This window comes from Ambystoma mexicanum, chromosome 1p, assembly GCF_040938575.1.
Source record: "Ambystoma mexicanum isolate Mex_15411 chromosome 1p, UKY_AmexF1_1, whole genome shotgun sequence".
Classification (NCBI taxonomy): Eukaryota; Metazoa; Chordata; class Amphibia; order Caudata; family Ambystomatidae; genus Ambystoma; species Ambystoma mexicanum.
The window spans coordinates 1,321,572,136-1,321,595,470 of NC_090921.1; the positions used below are offsets into that span (position 1 = coordinate 1,321,572,136).

General features: G+C 43.6%; 1 protein-coding gene across 4 annotated transcripts in view; it reads right to left on the reverse strand.

Annotated features, from left to right (window-relative positions):
• Positions 1 to 23,335, reverse strand: part of LOC138453575 (scavenger receptor cysteine-rich type 1 protein M130-like) — a 500,179-nt gene that overhangs the window by 402,993 nt on the left and 73,851 nt on the right. For 3 of the 4 annotated variants that reach the window (XM_069606582.1, XM_069606572.1, XM_069606556.1), the window contains exon 5: positions 17,499 to 17,600. The exons of the other annotated variant lie outside the window; for it this stretch is intronic. In XM_069606582.1, the coding sequence (XP_069462683.1) occupies positions 17,499 to 17,600 (102 nt within the window). The remainder of the gene's footprint in view (positions 1 to 17,498; positions 17,601 to 23,335) is intronic. 4 annotated transcript variants of the gene reach the window in all.

Below are 23,335 nucleotides of genomic sequence, written 5' to 3' on the forward strand. Positions count from 1 at the left end.
CATGTATAAATTTGAACAAGATCACATATTAACACAAATAAACTGGAAAGGGGAGATAGTGTTATGGACAATATATATAGATGATATCTTTGGGATATGGACTGGATCACATGATAAACTACAGCAATTTTTCTTGTACCTGAATACCATTGACCAAAGAATACAATTTACTCATGGGAGTTCCTCCACTGAAATCCATTTCTTAGATGTAGCCATATCTGTTAATGAAGGAAGATATGTAACTAACATTTATCTTAAAGAGACAGACCGAACAACCTGCTACATCGACTTAGCTTTCACCAGCCAAGCCTGCTCAGAAATTTACCATGTAGCCTAATGAGACGAGTAAAACGCATTGTTAACGTTCCTATTCTATGCGAAAGAGAGATTGAAATAATGGGAAAGAAGTTTTTGGCCAGGGGATATAAAGAGACAGAGATAACAACAGCAAAAGAACGCCTGACACTATCGACACCTCAATCACAAGAGAGCAGTAATCTCAAGAAAACAGAAGCACCAATGGTATTTGTATCATGCTATTCCTTGCAGAGTAGCAGAATTAAAACAGCATTACTCAAAAATTGGCAGATATTGAGAAATGACTCAAGAGTAGAGCACTTATTTGAAGATAACCCCATTTTCGCACAAAAGAGGAGCAGAAACCTGAGAGACAGACTGGTAAAAACAAGACCGAAGATGCAACAACCTATTACCCGCAGAACAGGCACATACCTATGCCTACACTGCAGTAATTGTAATTTCATCACCAAAGGAAATATCATAAATCACCCTCGCACAGGAGAAAAAATTAAATTAAGGAGTTTTGCAACCTGCGATACAATAAACATAATGCCATCAAATGCCCTTGTGGTATGTACTATGTAGGACAATCAACAAGATCTGGTCGTCTCAGATGGAATGAACATAGATCTAACATGCGCACATACAACAAAAATTCCGCAGTAGCAAGGCATTGGGAAGAAAAAAAACATAACATCAACCAAATCAGGATTCAGGTCCTGGAAGTAATCAAACCGAGAGATAGACATGAGGATGTCTTCAAGAGACTTAATCAAAGAGAATCTTATTGGATGGACAGACTGGACACATTGAAGCCTGGTGGAATTAATGAAGAAATAAACTACGCTTGTTTTCTGTAATATACAATAATTGTGAATCAACTAAAGGATAACACAACAAGAACTCTGAACAGTACATATGATAGAGACCTTTATGACATTCACAAGTATATTGTGGACCTGTACATAACAGGGTGATGATGGTGAAGAAGTAGTGCAGTGTCTACAATGAGGGATATTCCCGTTCAGTACTGGTTCTTGACCGGGACCCAAGACAGGAATGTCATTCCTGTCTCAGCCTCCCAAGTTAGTGGTCACTGAAACTACTGCGGATTGTATGTACATTTACGCTAATGAATATTTACTTTATAAGGTATCTGCACTTGGTGTAGTCTACATTGCTATTGAACCACACAGAACCAATGCTATGGACCCAATAACGGAGAACTGATATGGAATTCACACAATCACGAGATTTTTGTAGAAGTAACGTCCTTACAAACATATAATTTAAATGTTACACAATGTCACTATTTTAAGAATAGAATTGATATACCGAGCTTATAATAATAATGAGCTCACATTAGGAGCAGCAGTAAGTACAATAACATTGAGCTTGCAATAACAGTTAGCTCACATTAGGAGCGACAATGCGTATAATGATACTGTCACTTTAATAGAGTTGTTGTCAGGAGAGACGGCGCATGGCGAGCACGAAAAAAGGAAAGTAAGCATCCGCGATGCATCGGCACATGCGCGGGTTGCGTAGCAACACAACCCAAACAGTGAAAACCGGAGTCTAACAAAGACGCAGGTTTTTCGCAAAACGGGACGAGCGAGCAGCTGACGGCTGATATAGGTAAGTAAGGGACAATAGATGATAACAAATGAATAACTAGACACGAGGGGCACACATTCATTAACACAGTGACTCTTTTTAGGTCAACCGTGAATATACAATATTGAGGCATCACAGAGCATCAACAAAGGAGGGTGGCTGGTACAGCCATTCAAGAGGTACATGATATGTCTTGAAACTAAATATTTGAATACATTAGATGCCCGTTTTAAATATTCATGTGCAATTAATGATTATATTTCTCTGCTTACCAATGATGATACACACCTGGTGAATTGAAACCTGCAACAATGGTATGTGACCTTATCTTTATATTTTGATATAACATGTTTGGACTTACCCAATAACTCTTGCTGATCTTATCTGGATATCTGAATCTACATATTATGATTTTGTTTTGAAACAATCAACCGTGAAATACAATCATGAACTATGTAATATTGAATTGAACCGAATGTTGGTGACAAAAACGATACATATATGGCGATTGGGTATTATTGATATTAACTTCATGCAGTTAAATGTGATTGAAACATTCAAAAAATACGTATGTATGGTTTATGTTTTATGTTGTATGCTGTATATTTTATGTTAAAGTGTGTAATGAGAGCGCCAAGAGCCCTGACGACTGACCATGTCCGAAATGCATTGGCATAACAAACCTATAGGCACTGATTGATTGCATGATGCCCAAGCCTCAGTAATAAAACAGAAGATAACAACCATCTTCATGATTTTAACAAGTGACCACAGAGTGATTATTTGGAAATTGAAGTAATTACACTATAAAAAAGTTGCAGCAACTCCTATTGGAGCGCAAGGGGCAGCACACCTAGGATCAGATTAGGTTCCGAATCCTTTTAGTTTATTGTTCCTCTACAGCCATATCATTAATAGTCACAACCTTAAGTGGTTGAGTACGAAGTATATGTTCAGCATTCAAACAGTACTATTATGAAAAAAGTTACTTTTTCCATTTTAAAGTATCTTACATTCTTAAAGAGAGGATCATTGTAATTTCTGTCTGTTGCTTTCAACCCAACAGCTGGGCCATATTGAGGAACCTAATTAAAAGACAACGGGATTTAGGAAGGGATGTAGTACGATTCATAGTATGTGGACATTATATCTACTTGCAGCTGATACATCATCACTCTCGAAAGGCAACTTATACTTCTGTTTCATAGACTATTCAGCAGCTTTCGATTGTGTGCCTCACTAGCGACTATGGAGTAAATTGGAAAATTGGGGCATCAATCCCACTTTGCTGTATTTTATAAAGTTACTATATTCTAATACTTTGGTATCTATTAAGCAGTCACAAGAGGGTAATCTCTCCAATGCTATTGCTATTATTAAAGGCTATAACCAAGTCTCCATAATCGCTCCCTTACTGTATAATCTGTACGAAGCGGATTTGGACGAATCGCTGCATAAATATCATAATGTTCTGCCAAAACTCACCAGTGAACCCACGTCATGGTTGGCATATGCAAACCACACACCACACACTACTGATTGACCAAACCCCTTTGGGATTACAGAGATAAATTGACACACTTTATCAGTATGTGGCCAATAATGGTCCAAAAGTGAATCATGGTAAAAATAAATTATGACTTTCGGAGCGAGCAAGCATCGTGGACAGACTTTTGTTAGGCGCATTGGTGGCGAAACCCTCAATATTGTTACTTCCTATACTTATTTGGGGTTTCTAATAAAATCTCACCCTAGAGCATTTTTTTATAAGGAAACTTTATCTTTAAAGTTGGTTAGAAAACGGCAGGTTATTAGAAACTTTGTCATTCATAAGTGTGGTGGTTCACTAGTAGGCTTGTTGAAATTTTACAAAATAGGTTATATTCCTACTGTTATGTATGGCCTTAAAACTCTGCCTGCACAATATATGAAATTGTTGGGTGCTATTGAAGGAGAGGTATTACGCTCCATACTGGGATTACCCGGAACGGTTCCTGTGGAGGCTTTGCGACTAGAACTGGGGCTCCCTTCATTAACTTTGTTATGGAAGATAGCATGTTGCAAGTTCCTTGCCAAGATTATATGTGCAAGAGATAAACAGGATATGTTATTTGCCTTATTTTCTAAACATGCATCTTTTAGGACCTGCAATATCACTCATTTAGATGTAGTTAACACTGTGAAGTTACATCTAGCCGCTATAGAATTCCAACTGCGCACGAAGTCAGAGATTGGCATCTTTACAGCTAAACTAAAAACAAAAACACTGAACTGGAATAACTGTCAATCGATGCAGCTTTAGCGAGTAAGAAAAGATGTGTGCAATACTCTACTCAGAGCAGATTTTTTGAACACCCACAGAGTTCTTTATTGAAACTTAGTAATATTGCTCTTAGCCGATTTATACTTTACTTACGCCTTAACATCCTACCAGTCTACGAATATATGGTGCGTGGGGTGGAACTCCACAAGAACAAAGGAAATGATGTCTTTGTAAAATGAATATTGAGACCACTAGACACTTTAACTCGTTGTCCATGTCTTTATGAATTTTATCAGAAGAGTTATAGAGAACACTGTTATTTATCTTTAAATAACTGCACTGATCAATTCTGGTCCGCTCTATTTTCGGAGGACTCATTGGTTATTACAACGTGTATGGCATATGGCTCTGTTACAACTGACTGAATCCCATAATATTATATAATTGCTATTTTTATATTATGTTTGCTGCTTTGTAGGATTAATGTATTGTATTTAATGTATATTTAAATTACTGTGCGAAAGGCTTAATTGTAGCCATATACACAATCATTAAAAAAAAGATGCAGAAAAGTAGCCAGCATCACCTTTACACCCAAAGTGCTCTCACCCATCAACGTATTCACCAGAGCCTCGAGTACCACTTCTCTTTCCATCAACCTCATATAGTTCTCTATCTGTTTCTCATGCAACTCTCATGGTTTCAGATATGATGTTAATTTTCTCTAAAACATACAAAAGTTTAAAACAGAAACATGCATACGTTGAAGCAGAGCTATTCCTCTGGGCTACAGGGCACACATTACTATCCCAGTAAACAGATCAGTGAGGTTATCAGCACACATCTTACGAATCATATGTGCTCAATGTAACAGCGTAAGGATTTAGATATGAGAATAAAAGGGCTGTAACATCTGTCACTCCAAGATAATGTTTCCTCTCCCCAAATACGAAAACTTCACAAAACCTTAGAAGAGGATGGCTGAGAGGGAAAGCTGGATGTCCTCATACCCCGATACAAAGACATTCTCACAGTGTTATCATTATAGGATAATCAAAAATGAATACGAATTTATATTTGAAATAGTATCCCTTTGAATTCTTCTAAAATATTTTAAATCAAAGGTTATATTTCTCTGTTTCTCTCACTGTGTTCTTCCCCCTATGATTGTAAAGTGCTCCGTTGCTTCCCGACGCTAGGTCCGCACTCAATAAATACCTTAATAATTGTAGAATGGTATAGGATTGTATCCCAAATTAACTTTTAAAGTAAGAGTTATAATGTATTGTAAGATCACGGTTATATTTATTGTGCTCAATGCATGATGTTTTCTGACTTCCTAGACTTGAGTGGTGGTATTATGGTCCACTGCACGAGCACAAAATGTATTAGCACCAGCGCACATACAGTGTAAATGTACGTGTGTTGGTGCTAAAGGAAATGTGCACACACAAATATTGTTTGTGACTGCGCAACTTTGTGTTTGAGCTACATACCGTTAAACCCCCTGGCCATTACAGGAGGCCTGCTTCTGCTTACATACTTGACCACATTATGGTTGTATGTGCTTTCATAGGACTTATGTATAGACACTGCTGGTATACACCTGCAGGAACAGGAGTGCTCACATTTTGCATTTGGAAATACCACTTTTCAATCATGCTCGTTATTCGGCACAAGCATTTCCACCCGCTGCTCCTGGAATCCTCTTTCTTTATCAGTCTGTCTTTTGCCTTTTCACTTAGAGTTTAGAAAAGCCCTTGACACCTATCCATCGAAAACAAAATATTTTTAGGTACTTTCAATATGTTTTTTAGATTAGTATATTAATGTAATTTAACTGCTTCTGATTGAGTACTAATTAATAGTTGTTATTTGTATGTATAATGATTGTATCTCACGCATTACTCTTCTTTAGGTTTCTACATACAACCGTTATTTTGGCTTTATTTTACAGCTCCTCCTTGTCTTTGGGACCGACTTCTTTTGCTATATACATTTTTCAGTAAATAATGCAGTGAATAGCGATGTTTGCCTAACCCTACTCTTACAAGGATGGAAATGTGTCTACTCATTTCCACTTGGAGAGAAAGTTGCCTGCGATCTAGGTGCGCCCATCAGGGAGTAGACACTCTTTAGGGGTTCGACTGTTAAGGAACTCCTGTTGAAATGCAGGATCATTAAATGAGGTACCCTTAACATCTATTATTGGAGCTCGTAGAAGCGTGCTGAAGTGCTACAAAAATGGTTGCTATTTGGGGGGGGGCACGGCAGTGCACATGAACATGAACATGAAATGGAAGGCTGGTCTAATGTTCAGCTTCCAGTGAATTCTCTTCTACCTCACCCTCGTGTGGTGGGAAAGCAATGCGGTAGTGTCCTCAGAGGAGATCCGGGACACACGACACAAGCAGTCATCAATCGCTGCCCTTCTTTCATCATGCCCAAGCACCACTGCACAAGTTGCACCATCCACCAGCAAGACCTTGTTCTTCTCCAAGCACCATCGCCATTGCAGCTGTTGATGTTGTTAGCAATGTATGAGTGCCGTTAGCCCTGCCTGTATTGTCAGATGACCATCAGTTGGGGGAAGCTGAAAACCACTGCATTGTTGGAGGCCATTGAGGGATACTTACTCGGGCACCGCTCTACTGTCTTGTAGGTGACTGGCGGGGCATTTGGCAAAAGGGTAGGACAAGGGCATGTGGAGTGACTGCCCTGAGATCCAGAAGGGTAGGCTGCAAATATTGTGGGAGTACCTACCTATCCAATTGTGGGAAAGGATCACAATGAAATTCAGAAGCTGAGTACTTGAACCACTCCCTGAAGGGTTTTAAAATGTGTGAACAAAGATGAGTAAGTGGTTAAGGAGTGTCAAAAGCTAATTCAGAAATGAATGGGCCAAACGTTGGACCACGTGGTTGCAATTCTTGACCTTAAGTTGCTGGGACACTACCAGAGAACCCTCAGATGACAGAAATTCAATGAATCATGCTCCAACTGTTCTTAATGTTTATATCTGCTTGTTTTATTCATAGCATGCAAAATACAACCAGCCAGGAAAAGGTGCCCACTCGTTATTCAATCGTCTGTCATGAATGGCAGAAAGGACAATTAGCCTCCTTGCGAGTTTGGCGGTAAGTGATAAAGTTGGCGCTAACTCTGTTACTGCCACCTTTACCACTACGCAAAATTACGTGATGGGGAAACACATATTGACTTTGGAAACGTGGGGTTTAAAGTAATCCTGTGTAAGAATTGATGCTCTACTTTGGTTTAATGAAAAACTGTGATGAATGGGATATGATCGGGTAATTGCAGTTAAAAAAATGCCCTGCTAGTTTCACAAACAAAAGTGCCACAATTTACGTTGAAGTGGCACCACCTTCTTTAGAGCCTAGATTACATTAAGCAAATGATTGATACAACAAAACTCTCAATTATTTGTCTGGTACTTGTATAAAAATTCAGGCAATAGCTTGTTATAGGGGAAAGGTGTTTTCCCTCAGCATAATGAATATTATGAGATTCCAAGCTGTCTCCAACTGCAAATGGAGCAACTGTTCTATAACCTTCCATCAATCTGTGCACAATGGAGATTGGGATAGGAAAGAGAAGAGGGACAACACAAATCCACTGACTAGTTCTGTAGGTAGTCGGAATTGATCCAAAACAGTATTATTATGGAAGTTAGCACGTTGGAATATAAATAAAATGATGCAAACAGTAGCTATACGAGTGTTCTCGAGGGTAGAGTCTTAATTGAAAGGTTAGGTCACTCCAAAGGAAATATCACAATAGCTCCATCTTGATGTGTAGATAAGAAGTGTGTCTATAAAACACAATGGGCCCCATTACAGGTTTGGTGCCCGAAATCAGGTGTTACCGTGATGGCGGTGACACTTGCTCCATCACCGCATGGAGGCGAAAATAAGGTTGAATCACGGCTTGGCGGCTGCGTGCCTCAGCAAAGTATGGAACCAGTGCCACCACAAGTACGGTAATACCGACGGAGACGGATACACCAGACAAAATGCCTGCGGTACATCTGTATCCGCCTCGTGCATACTGGACATAGCGGAGGCGGAAACACCGGTGCCGGAAATACCGTTACCGGCGGCCATTACATAAATCACAATCCACTGCAATCCTCTGGTATCACAAGGCCCACAGCAACTGTGACAGCCTAAAAACACAGAGGAAGATGTCATCCAGGATCCCAGTGAGCCGGCAGCAGAAACCCTGCTTCAGTGAGGTGAAACTCACCATACTTGTCGAGCACATAGTCGACAATGCAGGGGAGTTGTTCAGCACAGACCAGAGGTGCACCATGCTGCAGAGGCGAAAGGCCACATGGGCTGAGGCTGTCCAGAAGGTATCAGCTGTGGGGGTGACCCCCTCATACGGTAAAAGACTGCCGCAAGAGGTGGGATGACCTGCGGTTGAGGGTGGGGAACATACTGGTAGCCCACAGACCGCAATGCAGTGCCACAGGAGGCGGAACACATTCCCCACTGAAGCTGCTACTGTGGGAGGGGAGGTGCAGCAGCGTGCTGCACCTCGAGGGAATAGAGGGAGTAGGTGGAGCTGAGGCAGGAGCAGTGACACCTGGCAAGGCCGGTAAGTACAGAAAGTGCAAAGACATGAATGTGAATCAAGGTATACCTGCCACCCCTAAGAATGCACAGAGAAGCACATATCACAGTCCCATCAAGCCTAGCACACCCAGTACCCCCATGTGCCCCCCAGCAATGCACAGAGAGCCACATATCACAGTCCCCATCAAGTCCAGCACACCTAGTACCCCCATTTCCCCCCACTGGGCTAGATGGCGTGCACCAAAGTGGAACCCCAGACGCACACACACAAATGACGGCAGCACACATCAGTGCATGTAACTGCATTTTGATGATGCTTGAGGTGTGTGTTGCATGTGATTGTACCATAGACATCCTGTGATACCACTAACAGCATGAATTATAATCCCCTACAGGAACATCATCTGACACCAACGGGGGTCATAAGGGGATGTCCAGCGGGACTGGACGTGCCCATCGTTGAAGAAGACAATTGCCATCTGCGCAGGCACCTCCGACACCCATGGTGCAACTACGGTCCAGGCGCACCACGCTCAGGAGACCACCACCCCTGCAGTGCCAGCAAATCTGCAGGCACTGCCGGAAAATCCCCCTGCAGCACCATCAAACCTGCAGGCACCTCAGGAAATACCCCCTACTGCCACTCCAAGTACACCTTCAAGTGCAGCAGCACCTCCAGATCTGCCAGAATCTGATAGCGTGGAAAGCACATGAGACCATCATTCCAGTGAGGCACCAGGGTCAGGAAATGAGGGTTGCAACTCCACGCCAGATCAAATGGTCACATTCAGCCTAATGGGCCCCCAGAGTCCAATGCGCTCCAGTACGCCATCGCTGCAGGAGTTGACCTCTCGCCTGCAGGGCATAGAACAACGTCAGGACACGCTGGCCAGATTTGTGGAGCAACACCTGGAGGAATCAAGGCTCCAATGTGAGGAGTTGCAGTTGCAGTGGGAGAGCACCGAAAAGTCAGTCCGCAGGTTGGCACGTGCCATTGGCCGTTGTGCAACATTAAACATGTTGATGTCCCCAAGGGTACGTGAGGGCAACAGCGTGCAATCGAACATCGCAGAGACAATGTCGCTGGCCCTGCAGGTCAATATGAGCCGCCTTCCCCCACCGAACCCAGCTTTGCCCTCCTCCAGCACCACTCCATCGAGCTCTCTGGCAGGCAGCTCCAGGAGGAGGTCCACGCAGCTGTCTGGCCCAACTCCATGGGACATTCATGGGCCCAAGCGTGGAAAAAAATAGGGTGTACCCTGAGACACTGAAGTTACACATGATACCAAAGTGTCTTGGGCCTGGGTGGTGGGTGGGTACATTGGGGAGGTGTGGGTGGTCCAGAGTGGGGATAGCTAGTTGGGGCCTGAGCAGTGGGTGGGTACGTTGGAGAGGTGGGGGTGGTCCACAGTGGGGACAGCTAGTTGGGGCCTGGGCAGTGGTTGGGTACATTGGGTAGGTGGGCAGTCATGTGTGGCTATTGTTTTATTATTGCACCTGTTCCTATTTGCTCTTTTCTTAATACACTGGTTTGCAAATGTGAAATACGAGTGAACAATCTTCTTCCGTGTGTGTATCATTCATTTAATGTAAGTGTCACAAATTGATGTGCACCATGTGCGCTTGAAGTTGGTCATAAATAATTGTCAATAAGTGCTCCCCGTGCATGTAGTCCATCAATGGCACCCCAGCCTGGTTGTATACCTATTCCATCTTCATCGTCATTACCCTCATCTGCTGGCTCCATGTCCTGGGGCAGTGGAATGTTCCTGCATATGCACAAATTGCCTACCTTCACGGGGCTGTACTGCAATGCCCCGCTGTATCGGCTGAGGCAGCAGAACCTAGCCTTCAGCAGTCCAACGGTCAGCTCTATCATCCCCTGTGTCAGTATGTGTGCCCGGTTGTAGGCCTCTTCATGCCTGTTCCGTGGCCATCGGATTGGTGTCAGGAGTCATGGTGTGAGTGCATATCTGGCATCACCTGCATCGGACAGTAAGGAGACATGTTTGTGTTTGTGGTTTATTTTTGCAAACAATAGCATGTACAGACTCTGTATGAGATCAGCACACAACTCAGTACAACCCACAGATGACGATCTGGTATGACTTTGAAGAACATTTCTAATCTGCACACTTGGGTCACACATTCCTGAAGAGACTGTTTTGTCTGATGTCTCTATTTGTGATGTGCTGCTAGACAACTACATGTCTCATTCATTGCAATTTACACGATGCTGTGTTCAGATGTAGTAGGTGCCTCATGTATTGTAAGGTGCTAGCAAGATCTGCGTTAGGCAGACACAGCCCACACAATTGAAATGATTACTGTGCACTGCACAATGTGCAGACATTGTGCACGTGGTTGTAACTACTATTTAATCACCGGTGGAGATACTCGTGCCCACATGTTGGCATTGCATGTTGTGCCACTCCATGGCTAGGGTATTTTTTAAAGAAGCCTGAGAATGTATTTCCATGACATGGCATACTGACATTTGCCTACTGCAGCGGTAAGCTGGGAGGAATCTTGTGGTTGTCTATTGCCCCCCCACTACACAGCGGTCATGCATTGGTAGTTCTACTCACCCAACAGCCAGGGACACTGTGATGGTTGTCTATTGCCCCACTATACAAAGGTCATGCACTGGTAGTTCTACTCACCCAACAGCCAGAGACACTGTGGTGGTTATCTATTGCCCCCCCTACACAGAGGTCATGCATTGGTAGTTCTACTCACCCAACATCCAGGGACACTGTGGTGGTTGTCTATTGCCCCCCACTACACAGAGGTCATGCAATGGTAGTTCTACTCACCCAACAGCCAGGGACACTGTGGTGGTTGGCTATTGCCCCCCCATTACACAGAGGTCATGTTTTGGTAGTTCTACTCGCCCAACAGCCAGGTCCTTTCTCCTGCATAACGTTACATGTACCCTGGCAACGTGGAGTTCCGCAATACCATTGAGTCGTGTGTGGACCCCGTGAAACATGCACAGCAATGAGTGATGAGTTGTGTGCATCACAGACCATCTGCACTTTGAGTGAGTGAAATTGCTTCCAATTGAGATACACCGCTTCAATTGCATGTCTGATAGTCAACTCCACATGCGTGCAATCTAATGCACCAATGACATTGGGCATGCCAGCAAGGGCATGGAAGGCCACTTTGGTGGCAATGACCTGTGTAGGGGATCGGGGAAGGGCAATGTGGTGTGACACATAGTGCATCAGCGCATCCAGTACGTGGAAGAGTATGCTTGAAAAACAGGGTTGTGAAAGCCCGTGCAGCACCCCGACAGTGTGCTGATAGGTTCCAGTGGAAAGAAAGTGCAGTACCAAGACTACCTTCAGCAGGGGTGGGATGGCAGTCCAGATGTTAATGATGCTGCTGATGTCTTCTTTGATGAGGGTGACAATTGATAATATTGTGGTCCTGTAAAGCCGGTATAATGTGTGTATTGCAATTGGGGTCAGGTTCCATTGGAAGGCCCTGATGCAGGGTATTGCTGGCTGCCTGCAGGGTGTTACCTTCTGTACATTAATGTTTGGGATGGCCACTGGGTTCCTCATTTGCCTCCTGTGCCTACACCGCCTCCTCTGCCTCAGTGCTGATTCTAACTCCACTCCTGCCTACAGGTTCCCCATCCCAATTGCTGCTAGGCCTACTGCCAGCATGGTTGTCTTGAAAGGTGGGTTGGGTGTGGGTGTGGCCCTTCTGTAGATTCCCAGTGGCCTATGATGTGCAGCTGGCCCAATTGTGCACACCTGGGGCTTGTTGCAGCTCACCTGGCACTGTTTAATGCCTAGTCTGTGGTGCCGGTATTACAGACACGGTGCTCACGGTGCTACCACCATTTTTATGGCAGTGTTTCTGTGTATGTGGTACTCGCAATGTACCCAATATTACGCCATGCTGGTAATTCAGGGAGCTCCAGCGAGTCGTCCTGCTGTTTGCGGTCATGGTGCTACCGGGTGTGGTAGCACTGTGGGGGTCACTTTGCGGTGATGGTGTTTCCGCCATTGCGGGTCCGTTGATTCCGGACCGGCAGACTTGTAATGAGGCCCAATGTGTTAGATGCTGTCATAACTCGAGAGCGGGATAAGTATTGTTTGAAAGTAGCAGGTGTAAACAAAAGTTGTTAAAAAAATAGGTTACTCGCCCTGTGGAGGGGGACTATAGGCCCAATATCCAAGTAAATATCTCCAGTCTAGTCCAACACGAACATGGTCTGTGGCATCAATCAAGCTCTGGTTCCTGGTAAAAGTGAAACCATTTCTATGCGGGCAAAGACTCAGGTTAATGCCTTGGAGGCCACCCTTGCAGCAAACAAACAATAGATGTAGTGTGTCACTCCTCAGCCCAAAGAGGAATGGAGTGGCAAGGGGGCCTAAGGTGTGTGTTTGAATTTGTGAGGGAAAGCTTGAGGAAAGCAAGGGGCCCACACTGCCACACAAGGTGTCACTAAGTGAGAACCTGTCCTTACCTGAGTGAGCACAAGGTTTCCACAAGCCACAGCCAGCTGTCTGGTAGGAGCACTCCTAATCTGGGAGCCCACAGTTATTAGATGTGGCATCCTATGCTTCTGGGTGGTATCAATGAACTCCCAGTCTAATCCCCCAATATAGTCAACACTGAAAAAGATATTTTTTTAAATGTATTTATAAGTGTTTATGAGTCATACAAACCTTTACACAATAGTTAAAATGCGAATTCAGATCATTAATACATGTTAGTACCCAGCGCAACAAAAAAAAGAAAATCACTTACCTCAGGTTGGCTGGATTCAGAGCCTTACCTGATGGTAATCCCTGATCACGCAACGGCATGCAGCTCGCTCCCATCTTCAACGGCATTTTCATTCTGGAATATAGTCCCTTCTCCCTTTCCATGTTGGCCATATTCTTTGTTTACTATGGCTGCCATGGCAAGAGAAATCGGACTAGGTTTTCTGTCCATGGTGGGCATTTTAAAAAGTTTTTTTTTACGTTTTTTTTTTCATCTGCAAGATGCAACGCGTCTCAGAGCCGGGAAAAAAAATACATTAGTACACCGGTCTAATGGGCCGGGTACTAATGGCAATAAGCCCCTCAACAGCGGCCCATTACGGCCTCCGATAATGCCCCCGGGACCTGTGGGCTCCGGGGGCATTACCTTAGGTGGTAATGGCCCACCGTCTTGGGGCTGATTTCCACAGTATCATACTTAAGATATAGAAAGTGTTCAAACAGAATAAAGATACATTTAAATAGATAAGATCATATTATATGCAACAGAACAGATCAAAACAATTGATATGGTCGAATAAAATCATCAGATAAAAAAGATATTCTACCTCTTTAGAAGTAAACAAAAAAGTGCTTCTCTATATGTTCAACATGGAATAAATACGTCCAGTCCTGAAACCAGTGTATCTGTATAATCTTCTACATGTGGTGCAACATTGCTTAGTCACAAAGTATTGGGTGTGGAATTTCCAAGTAGTGTACTTATTTATTATGATGGCAAATCTGAGAGCTATTGTAAACACTCTATCTGTGATGGGCTAGATGAACAGTAAGGTTAATATTATTTTGTAACCAAAGGTTTATATGGAGTCATTAACGGCCATTCCATGATGTCGCTGAGATCATAAATATGGGCCACTAACCTCAGAATTCATTGTTGTTCCGTTCCAGACAGCCATAGTTCTAATGCGTTGCCCCACCTACTTGGTTGTCTTTTCGAGTACAGCCCAATACAGACCAGGGTCAGAATGTCCACAGTTCATGAATTGTTGAACCATGCCTGACTGAAACCTCCACAGCTGGATTCAGGAAAAAATGTTCACCAATAATTTTGGTGACTTCTCATGTATGTGTTCCTTTATAGACTTTTAGGTATTCTGTTTTTAGTGCGACCATTCATGTGTTTTTTATATTTCAAAGACACATGTGGGGTTAACACCACTTTTGCTATCTTAGTTAACTAGCAGAAAGCTATTTCAACAAAGATGATGGCCATAAATATGGTCTAAACCCCAGGCAGATGCAATAGGCCATTGTAAACTAATTTGTATTTATTGTTTAATGCTCACTGAAAGCTGAAAACTGTTAAATTTTCTAATTCTCCTGCAGGTTTTAGGATTTTCCAGTTGGTTTTAATATATTTGTGTTTAATTTCCATTTTGTAGCTAGAAAAAACTAAAACACAAACTGGTCATTCTGGGAAATGTACAATTTTTCTCATTTACTAATATTGTATGACCATTGACATAACACACTCAGACCCCGGCATTCAATATATTCTCTTCTTATACACCAAAGCAACAAAATACACTTTTGTCTACAAATAGTAGTTGGTATAGGCAATAAAAGACAATGCATGCAGTAAACGATGATTACTTTTTCCTACTTCTTACAGACAAATATTCGTCGTTTTTCTCAATAACTGTTATTGCCACTTATACAAAGCACAATTAGTTACATTGAATGCATATAATCTCCCCACACCTACCAAGATATGCTTAGCAATAGGCACTCAATATAATCTCTAGATGCTCAATTCGAAATATAAGACTTTTTCTCAGCAACTAGAATTTGGTATGGCCATTTAAAACAATACCCTCAGAGACTGTGTGGAGATCAGTGATATTGGGGAGTCCAGAATACCCACCAAAGGAAGATACCTTTGGTCTCAGCAGCTCTGATACCTTTTTGCCTAGAGCAATCCCAGAGGGAAATACTTTGTTTAGTTGTAGAGTCCCATAGGAACTTTAACAGGCCCCATTTCCTGTCCACACAGGAACGCAAAGTCTGGCGAGCACATCTCCACAGGGGAGAGTACTTCAGTCTACCTAGGAAATGTAGATTTACCATATTGCGGCGCTGACACCTTATGATATGACCCAAACTAACACTGTTAGCTTACATCATTTCCAGAGAGGTATTTCTACTTGGGTCCAATTGAAACCCATAGACGGACTGTGTGCTTATCACAATCCCCTCCTATGTTTGCATAACTTAGGTTTTACCTGCACTTTGGGTGTCATATGTCCTGTCAATCCACATCATTGCTTATCTTATTTTGGGCAATATGTAACTGGCCTAACATATCCACGGGGCAGTATTAAAAAGCATCACCAGTTTCAAGAGGCAAAATAGAGCTAGCATAAGGCAATTTTCTTTGTGCAATGTGAATATGGGCAACTCATTTAGTGGAAAAAATGTTAAATTAGCATCACAATTTGGTTAGAGCAATGTGAAAGTCACACAGCATTGTTTTGGGGACTATTGAAAATGATATGTCAATTTTCAAGAAACTATCATGGAAATTTCACATGGGCATTTTAAAATTGGCATAACAGTTTTTGGAGCATTTTGAAACTGGCATGGGGTCGTTTATTGAAGGCAATGTGAAATAGCATGAATATTTTCTGTGGGATATACAAAACTAGTGCATATGTATTTGTGGGGCAAATTGAAAATGACACTGATCAATTTTCTAGGAGCAACATCAAACTGACTGATTTTTTGTGGACAGTGAGAAACTAGCAGGCATATTCGGAGGCATATTCGGAGGCAAAGAAAACAATGGGAATTGACAATATTCTGCAGGAAATGTGCAAATGGAAAAGTATAGTACAGTGATATAATATGGACATTTTCAAGACTCAGTGCAAATGTATATTAGGCCAATTTTCTGGAGGCAAGGTAATCTCACAGGCAGTGGTTCTGCATGCAAGTGTGCCTAATTGGAGAAATGTGGAAGAGGCATGGCACTCTTGAAAGTGGCTTCGTTCATTTCTGGGGGCTTCAGTGTGGCATGAAGATATGCTTAAATGGCAATGTGTTAATACCATTCCACTTTTCAAACAGGCATGACAATGTGCTGTAGGCAATGTGAAAGTGGCATGGGGCACATTTCTAGTGGCAATTTAAAAACGGCATGGAAATTGTCCGAGTTCAAAGTGAAATTCACATGATGATTTTTAGGAGGTCATGTGCACTGTTATGGTATGTTTCTGGGTCCAATGTGAAACTAGTATGGTAGATGGCTGGGGTCAATGTGGAAAGTGGCATGATGATTAAATGGAGAAATGTGAAAGATCCACGGAAAATCGATAGACTGGTAAATTGAGATGAACTATAGAATATTTGAGCACCAACCCCCATCTGCCAGACACATTGTGTATCATATTATTAGTATTAGCCTGAAATACTGGTGTGGCAGTGATTTGGAATATTTGAGTAATAATCTGATCAACTTTAGAAATAACCTGACATCTAAAGGTAGCAGCCTGACACATAATGTGTTTTCATTTCTGTTGCTGGAATTTCAGATTGCATTCCGGTTACTAGCACAGGAACACTGATGTGCAATATATCTCTTACAACTTGGAGTTGGGATGCTCGAAAGCACGTTGGCTACTTCAAATAAGTGTGCCTGGGTGAGTTATATCTTCCTGCGTAATCAATAGAAGAGGGCACTCCCACTCTAATGAATCTCCGGTAAATCGTGTAATGAGAAGTGAGAGATACACCCCATTTGAATGTTTTAGAATGAACGGAGAACACAGGATTTAGCTCAAAGGAAGGTTTGGCTAATCAATACTGTTATGGTAGAAATATATTTTTCAAGATTGGGTATTTACAGTTCACATGTTGGAAATGTCACCTGCCACCATCTGTAAAATGACAGAAAAAGCACCTTTTTGAGTCTTTTCATCTTGCTTTACTCACCGATGCGAGGGACGGTGGCTTGGAAAGTCGGTATTTCCTCTGTTTCATCTTTGTCCTGCGATACTGCAGATGAGGTGGAAGCTTCCAGAAAGGTTGTTGCAGCTTTATGGAAAAAGTCAAGCCGTTAGTAAACAGTAACTCACAACCAATCGTCGCTTGCCTTGTTTATTCACTCATCGAAGATCAAGTGATTGTTTGCTGTAGAAATACATGTGCTTCATTTAAAACCTTTTAATGGGGCATGGATTCAAAGCAAATGAAGAAGAAGCACAAATGTGTCAAAGGATATCAGGCACCACACAAAGTACAATGCAAAGATCACTTTTGTAGGGGGCAGATGTTCTGACCTTTGGATCTCACTTTAGATGAGATATAACAACAGGTAAGGTGGAATAAGAGATGTGCGCCCAAAGGTTTCTATCAAAAGAAGGTAGAGTAGGGAATAATTGACCCGTCTGCATTCATTATTTTCCACTTTACACTTGAGCAAAATAGACTTCTGGAAGAGCACTCACAGTGACAGACAGGCTACACCACAGCACTTGTCCTATGCTTTCCACTCATTTACTTCCTGACTAAACCTCTTGCAATCCATAATGAGGATCTTATGTTCGCCTATTTCTTTTGCCCCACTATGTGTCAAGTTTAAGAACTTCCTCCCCCTCCTCCTCACCTGGCTCCTCAGAGGTATACTCTATTGGGATGGTCTCGGTCTTCTTTCGTTCCTTCCGTGAAGTGGGAGTCTCTTTCTTGGGTGTCCTGATCTTCTTTTCGTGCAAGTAGGGTCTGGCCCCTCCGGAGGCCACCTTGGCAGAGAAAGAACCCTAACCGCGGGGAACCCCGTGGGGCCAGCCCTAATCCAGGGAAAAAGCACAAAGGCGGAAAAAACCCTGTAAGTTCAGATGGGTTCAATTGGCTGTAATTCTCTTCCTTGATGACCGGCAGGCAGCCGGTGTAGGTAGAATTCAAGGGAATGCTTGTTTGTGGCAATATAAATCCTTAGAGTTAGGACAGGAGTTTGATGAATAGCTGGACAAGGAGGGTTCACAAAAATAGAAAGGAGCCAAAGAAAAATCCGATAGTGAAGGTGACAAGGATATGGTATAGAGAGAGACAGTCAGAGCTTGTAGTAAGTACAGAACAAGAACCAATAAGGTAAGCCGCCAGGAAGATGCTTACGGAGCGGAAGACCGCTCAGTAAACGAAATTGAGGAGCCGGGACCGGCTGTAGAAAATAGCAAGGGCGCTGTTAAACAAAGCAACCCTTTGCAAAGTATAAGGCAAGAAGACAGAAACCTGGAAGAGTGTCCAAACAAACGTAGGAATGGAACCGGACAGAAAAGGAGGATGCAAGGAAGTAGAAAAGTAGGACGTAAGAAACAATAACAAGGCAGGAAAGTCAGGAGGTGGCAAGGATAGCAACAGATGAGGACTCGGGAGAAGCAGGCAAAGGGGGCTACAAAAGGCAGAAGGGAAGTAGACGTTCCTACGAGAAGGAACAGGAGGGCTGAAAAGGCAAAAGAAGGGAAGAGGCAAGAGAATTTCTCGGACGAAGTTTCCTCACGAACCGTAGCGTTGGTAAACAGATACAACACGTAGGTTGGTGGGAGGAGTCAGCATATAAGGACTCGTCCGCCATCTTGGGTGAGGACTGAAACGCGCGTACGGCGATCAATGCCTCCAGCGTTTCCAGACCCTCCAATCCGAGTTCCTGACAGTATGCCCCCTTCTTCTCGGAGATCCCCCGGGTTTACCCGGATGAAGTCGGGGGAATCGTTGTACTAACTGTGGGGCATGGACATGGCTCACTGGTTCCCAAGTCCGCTCTTCTACTGGATAACCCTTCCAGTGGACCAGATAGTACAGTCGTCCTTTGTGGTATCTGGAATCCACTAGATGGGATACTACAAATTCGTCGGGGACAGGAGACACTTGAGTACGCCCTCTGAATACGGGTCTCTTGAAAGGATCCTCCTTATGTTCTTTCAGAAGGGAGACGTGGAAGACTGGGTGCACCCTTTTGAGATATTCCGGTAGCCTGAGTTTGAATGCCACAGGGTTTATCTGCTGTAAAATTGGAAATTGCCCAAGGAAGCGCGAGGAGAATTTGCCTTTATGAACCCATCTCGGCAGGAACCTGGTGGATAACCAGACCAACTGCCCTATCTTCCATGCAGGATTACCACTCCGTCCCTTGTCTGCCCATTTCTTTTGCGAATGTTGACTTGCTTGATGAGCTTCTTTGGCCAATCTGTGTACCTCCAGTAGGTCCTGTAGAACTCCGTCAAGAGCTGGGATCTTGGTAGAAGGAGGACTGAGCCAGGGTTAGTGTTGGGTATGGTACCCATATGTACAATAGAAGGGACTCATCTGGATAGAGGTATGCAGGGCGTTATTATAGGCAAATTCTGCCTGAGGGAGAAAGCAATACCATTCTTCTTGTTGAGGACTGCAGAACCATCGGAGATATTGTTCTAGGCTGGCGTTTAACCTTTCTGTTTGTCCATTGCTTTGCGGGTGATACCCTGAAGAGAGAGCCTTGTGAATACCCAGAATTTGGCAGAGAGAGGTCCACAATTTCGATGTGAATTGGGGGCCTCTATCCGACACGATGGTTCTGGGTAAACCATGTAAACGGACAATGTCCTGGAGAAAGGTTGCTGCCATCTCGGAGGCAGACGGTATCTGTTTGAAGGCAGAAAAATGGGCCAATTTGCTGAATGAGTCTATGGTCACCATGATGACTGTCATGCCATAGGATGAAGGGAGGTCTACTATAAAATCAGTGGATATGTGCTCCCAAGGACGGTTTGGTAAGGAATGCTGCTGCAACAATCCTAGGGGTCTTCCAGTTCGGTATTTGTTAGAGGCACAGACTGAACAAGTAGAAACGTACTGGTTTACATCCCTTCTTAAGGTTGGCCACCAAAAACCTCTCCGTAGGAGGTCATATGTTTTCCTGATACCTGAGTGTCCTGTTAAAGGCGTATCATGACACCAAGACAATATCTGTACCTGTAGCTTCTTGGTCGGAATATAGAGTGCACCTTCATAGTAGTACAATCCGTCCTTGTCTTGGCTCACTTTAGATGGAAACTCAGTGCACATCTGATACTGTGGTACCAAATCTTGTAGAAAGGAAACCGTAGATGCCAACACAGTAAGGTTTGGGAAAATAAGCCCATGTCCCTTGTAGGAACCAGATTCTTCTCCCAGGCTTCTTGACAAGGCATCAGCCTTCTTATTCTCTGTTCCTGGTATGTATGTAATAACGAAATCATACTGTAAAAAGAAATATGCCCATCTGGCATGTCTGGCGTTAGAACATTCCATCTGTTGCAAAACCCGAAGGTTGCGATGATCCGTTCGAATGGTAAATTGATGGTTAGCTCCCTGTAGTAGATGTCTCCACTCTTGACAGGCCAATTTAATCGCCAAAAGCTCATTCTCGATAACAGAATAGTTGCGTTCGCTACAGTTAAGTGTCTTAGAGTAATATGCTACAGGGTGTTCATATCCATCTTCCTGCTCTTGAAGTAGGACTTCCCCCACTGCTCCTGAAGAGGCGTCCGTCTCCAGAATGTACGGTCTGGTCTGATTTGGTTGGACTAGGATGGGTGCGGTAGAAAAGCATTTCTTTAGAAATTGGAGCGCCCTTTGGGGTTCATCGCCAAAGATGAACTTAACACCCTTCTTCAATAAAGAGGTCAGAGGTAACACCTTGTTGGAGAAGGTGGGAATGAACCTCCGATAAAAATTGGCCAATCCTAAGAAGCTCTGCAGCGTCTTGATGTTAACTGGATTCTTCCACTTGGTAATGGCCCTTACCTTGTTAGCATCCATTTCGATACCTTCCTTGGACAAAATGAATCCCAAGTAGGACACGGAAGTGGATTCAAAAATGCATTTCTCCGGTTTAACCAGCAACTGATGGGATTGAAGACGTCGTAGGACCTGTTTAACCAGTGATCTGTGATCTGAAAGAGTCTTGGAGAAGATAAGAATATCATCTAGATACACTACCACAGATACAAATAGCATATCCGAAAAAACCTTGTCCATGTACCTTTGGAAGACTGCTGGAGCATTTACTAGGCCAAACGGCATCACTCTATACTCGAAGAGTCCGAAAGGGGTACGGAACGCTGTCTTCCATTCGTCACCCTGTCTTATTCTTAGAAGGTGATAAGCTCCTCTTAAGTCAAGCTTTGTAAAGTATTCAGCTCCTTGAACCGCCTCCAGGATATCTCGAATCAAGGGCATGGGGTATCTATCCTGGATGGTGACCTTGTTCAAACCCCTGTAATCAATGCAAGGGCGTAGTTCTGCCGAGTCATTCTTGGGAATGAAGAACAAGGAAGCTCCACAAGCAGACTTGGACTCTTGGATGAGTCCGTTCTGTATGTTTGCGTCGAGGTAATCCCTTAATGCCCTCCTCTCCGGTAACGACAGTGGATACATCCTCCCAAAGGGAACCACTGCATCTGGTGTTAGGTCAATGCAGCAGTCCTCCGCTCTATGTGGTGGGAGTTGTCGGGGTATGGTATCCAGGAATACCTCAGAGAATTCCTGATAGTGGAGAGGAACAGAGGCAACTGTGATCCGTTCTGGGATTCTGCTTATGGAAGACTCGGGGTTCTTTGAGACCAAAGGTAATTCAAAACAGTGTGATTTACAGAACTTAGAATCGAAGTGTACCTTGTTGGCGGTCCAATCAATGTGAGGGTTGTGCCTCCTTAACCATGGAATACCGATAACCAAAGGAAAATGGGCTGCTCGGATCTGATCGAAGACCAGAAACTCTTCGTGGTGGCTTAACCTCATTCTCAAGGGGATTGTCTCCTTGTTTATCGGCCCAGACGACAAGGGTCTCCCATCAACCCCTTCCACTGGGATAGGTGTGGCCTTGGTTCTAGTGGAGACAAGATGTTCCGCAGCCCACTTGGAGTCTATAAAGTTCCCTGCTGCTCCACAGTCAAGCATAGCTAATACTTCAGTGGGAACGGCCTCTGTCAGCCAAAGGTGGACTCGGAACACCATCAAACTGTTATCCTCAGGAGTGTTTACTGCTCTTGTATGGTTGCAAGGGTGTTTGAGACTTCCCCCAAAACTTCCCTTGCTGTAGATCGGGATTTGAAGTTTCCTTGTCTTCTTGGAGGTACTTCAGGACAATCTCTTAATAAGTGCTTTGAAGAGCCGCAATACATACACAACCCAGAGTCTCTTCTTCTCTTTCTCTCTTCCGGCATTAAAGGTCCTCGGGTTGTTCCAATCTACATAGGTTCATCCGGGGGATGAGAAGACCTGGTGGGAGGATTAGATGAGGGTAGAGGGGTTGGTCGAGAAGTGCCTCGGCTTCTTCTTCTTTCAGATCGTCTTTCCTTCAAACGAAACTCTATCTGAAGAGACAATGTCACCAGGTCCTGAAAAGACGCAGGTCGGGCTACTCGAGCTAGCTCATCCTTAATCTCTTCATGAAGGCCGCGTCGGTAAATGGTTTGCTGGGCGGAATCCGGCCAATCCGCCTTGGCTGCCAGTCTCTGGAAACGGGAGAGATAGGTCTGGACATCAGTGTTTCCTTGTTCAACATCTAAGATTGCGTCTAAAGAAGAGTAAAATACCTCAGATCTGTCGAATCGTTCCTTAAACACCTCTGTAAAATGATCGTAGTCATCCAATATTGGTTCATTTCTGGTGACAAATGGTGTAGCCCATGAAAGTGCATTTCCCATTAGATTGGCTATGATAAACCCAACTTTTGATCGAGCAGTCTCGTAGGCGTGGCTACGAAAGGCAAAATATACCTTGCACGCATCGAGGAATTCCTTCATTCCTCC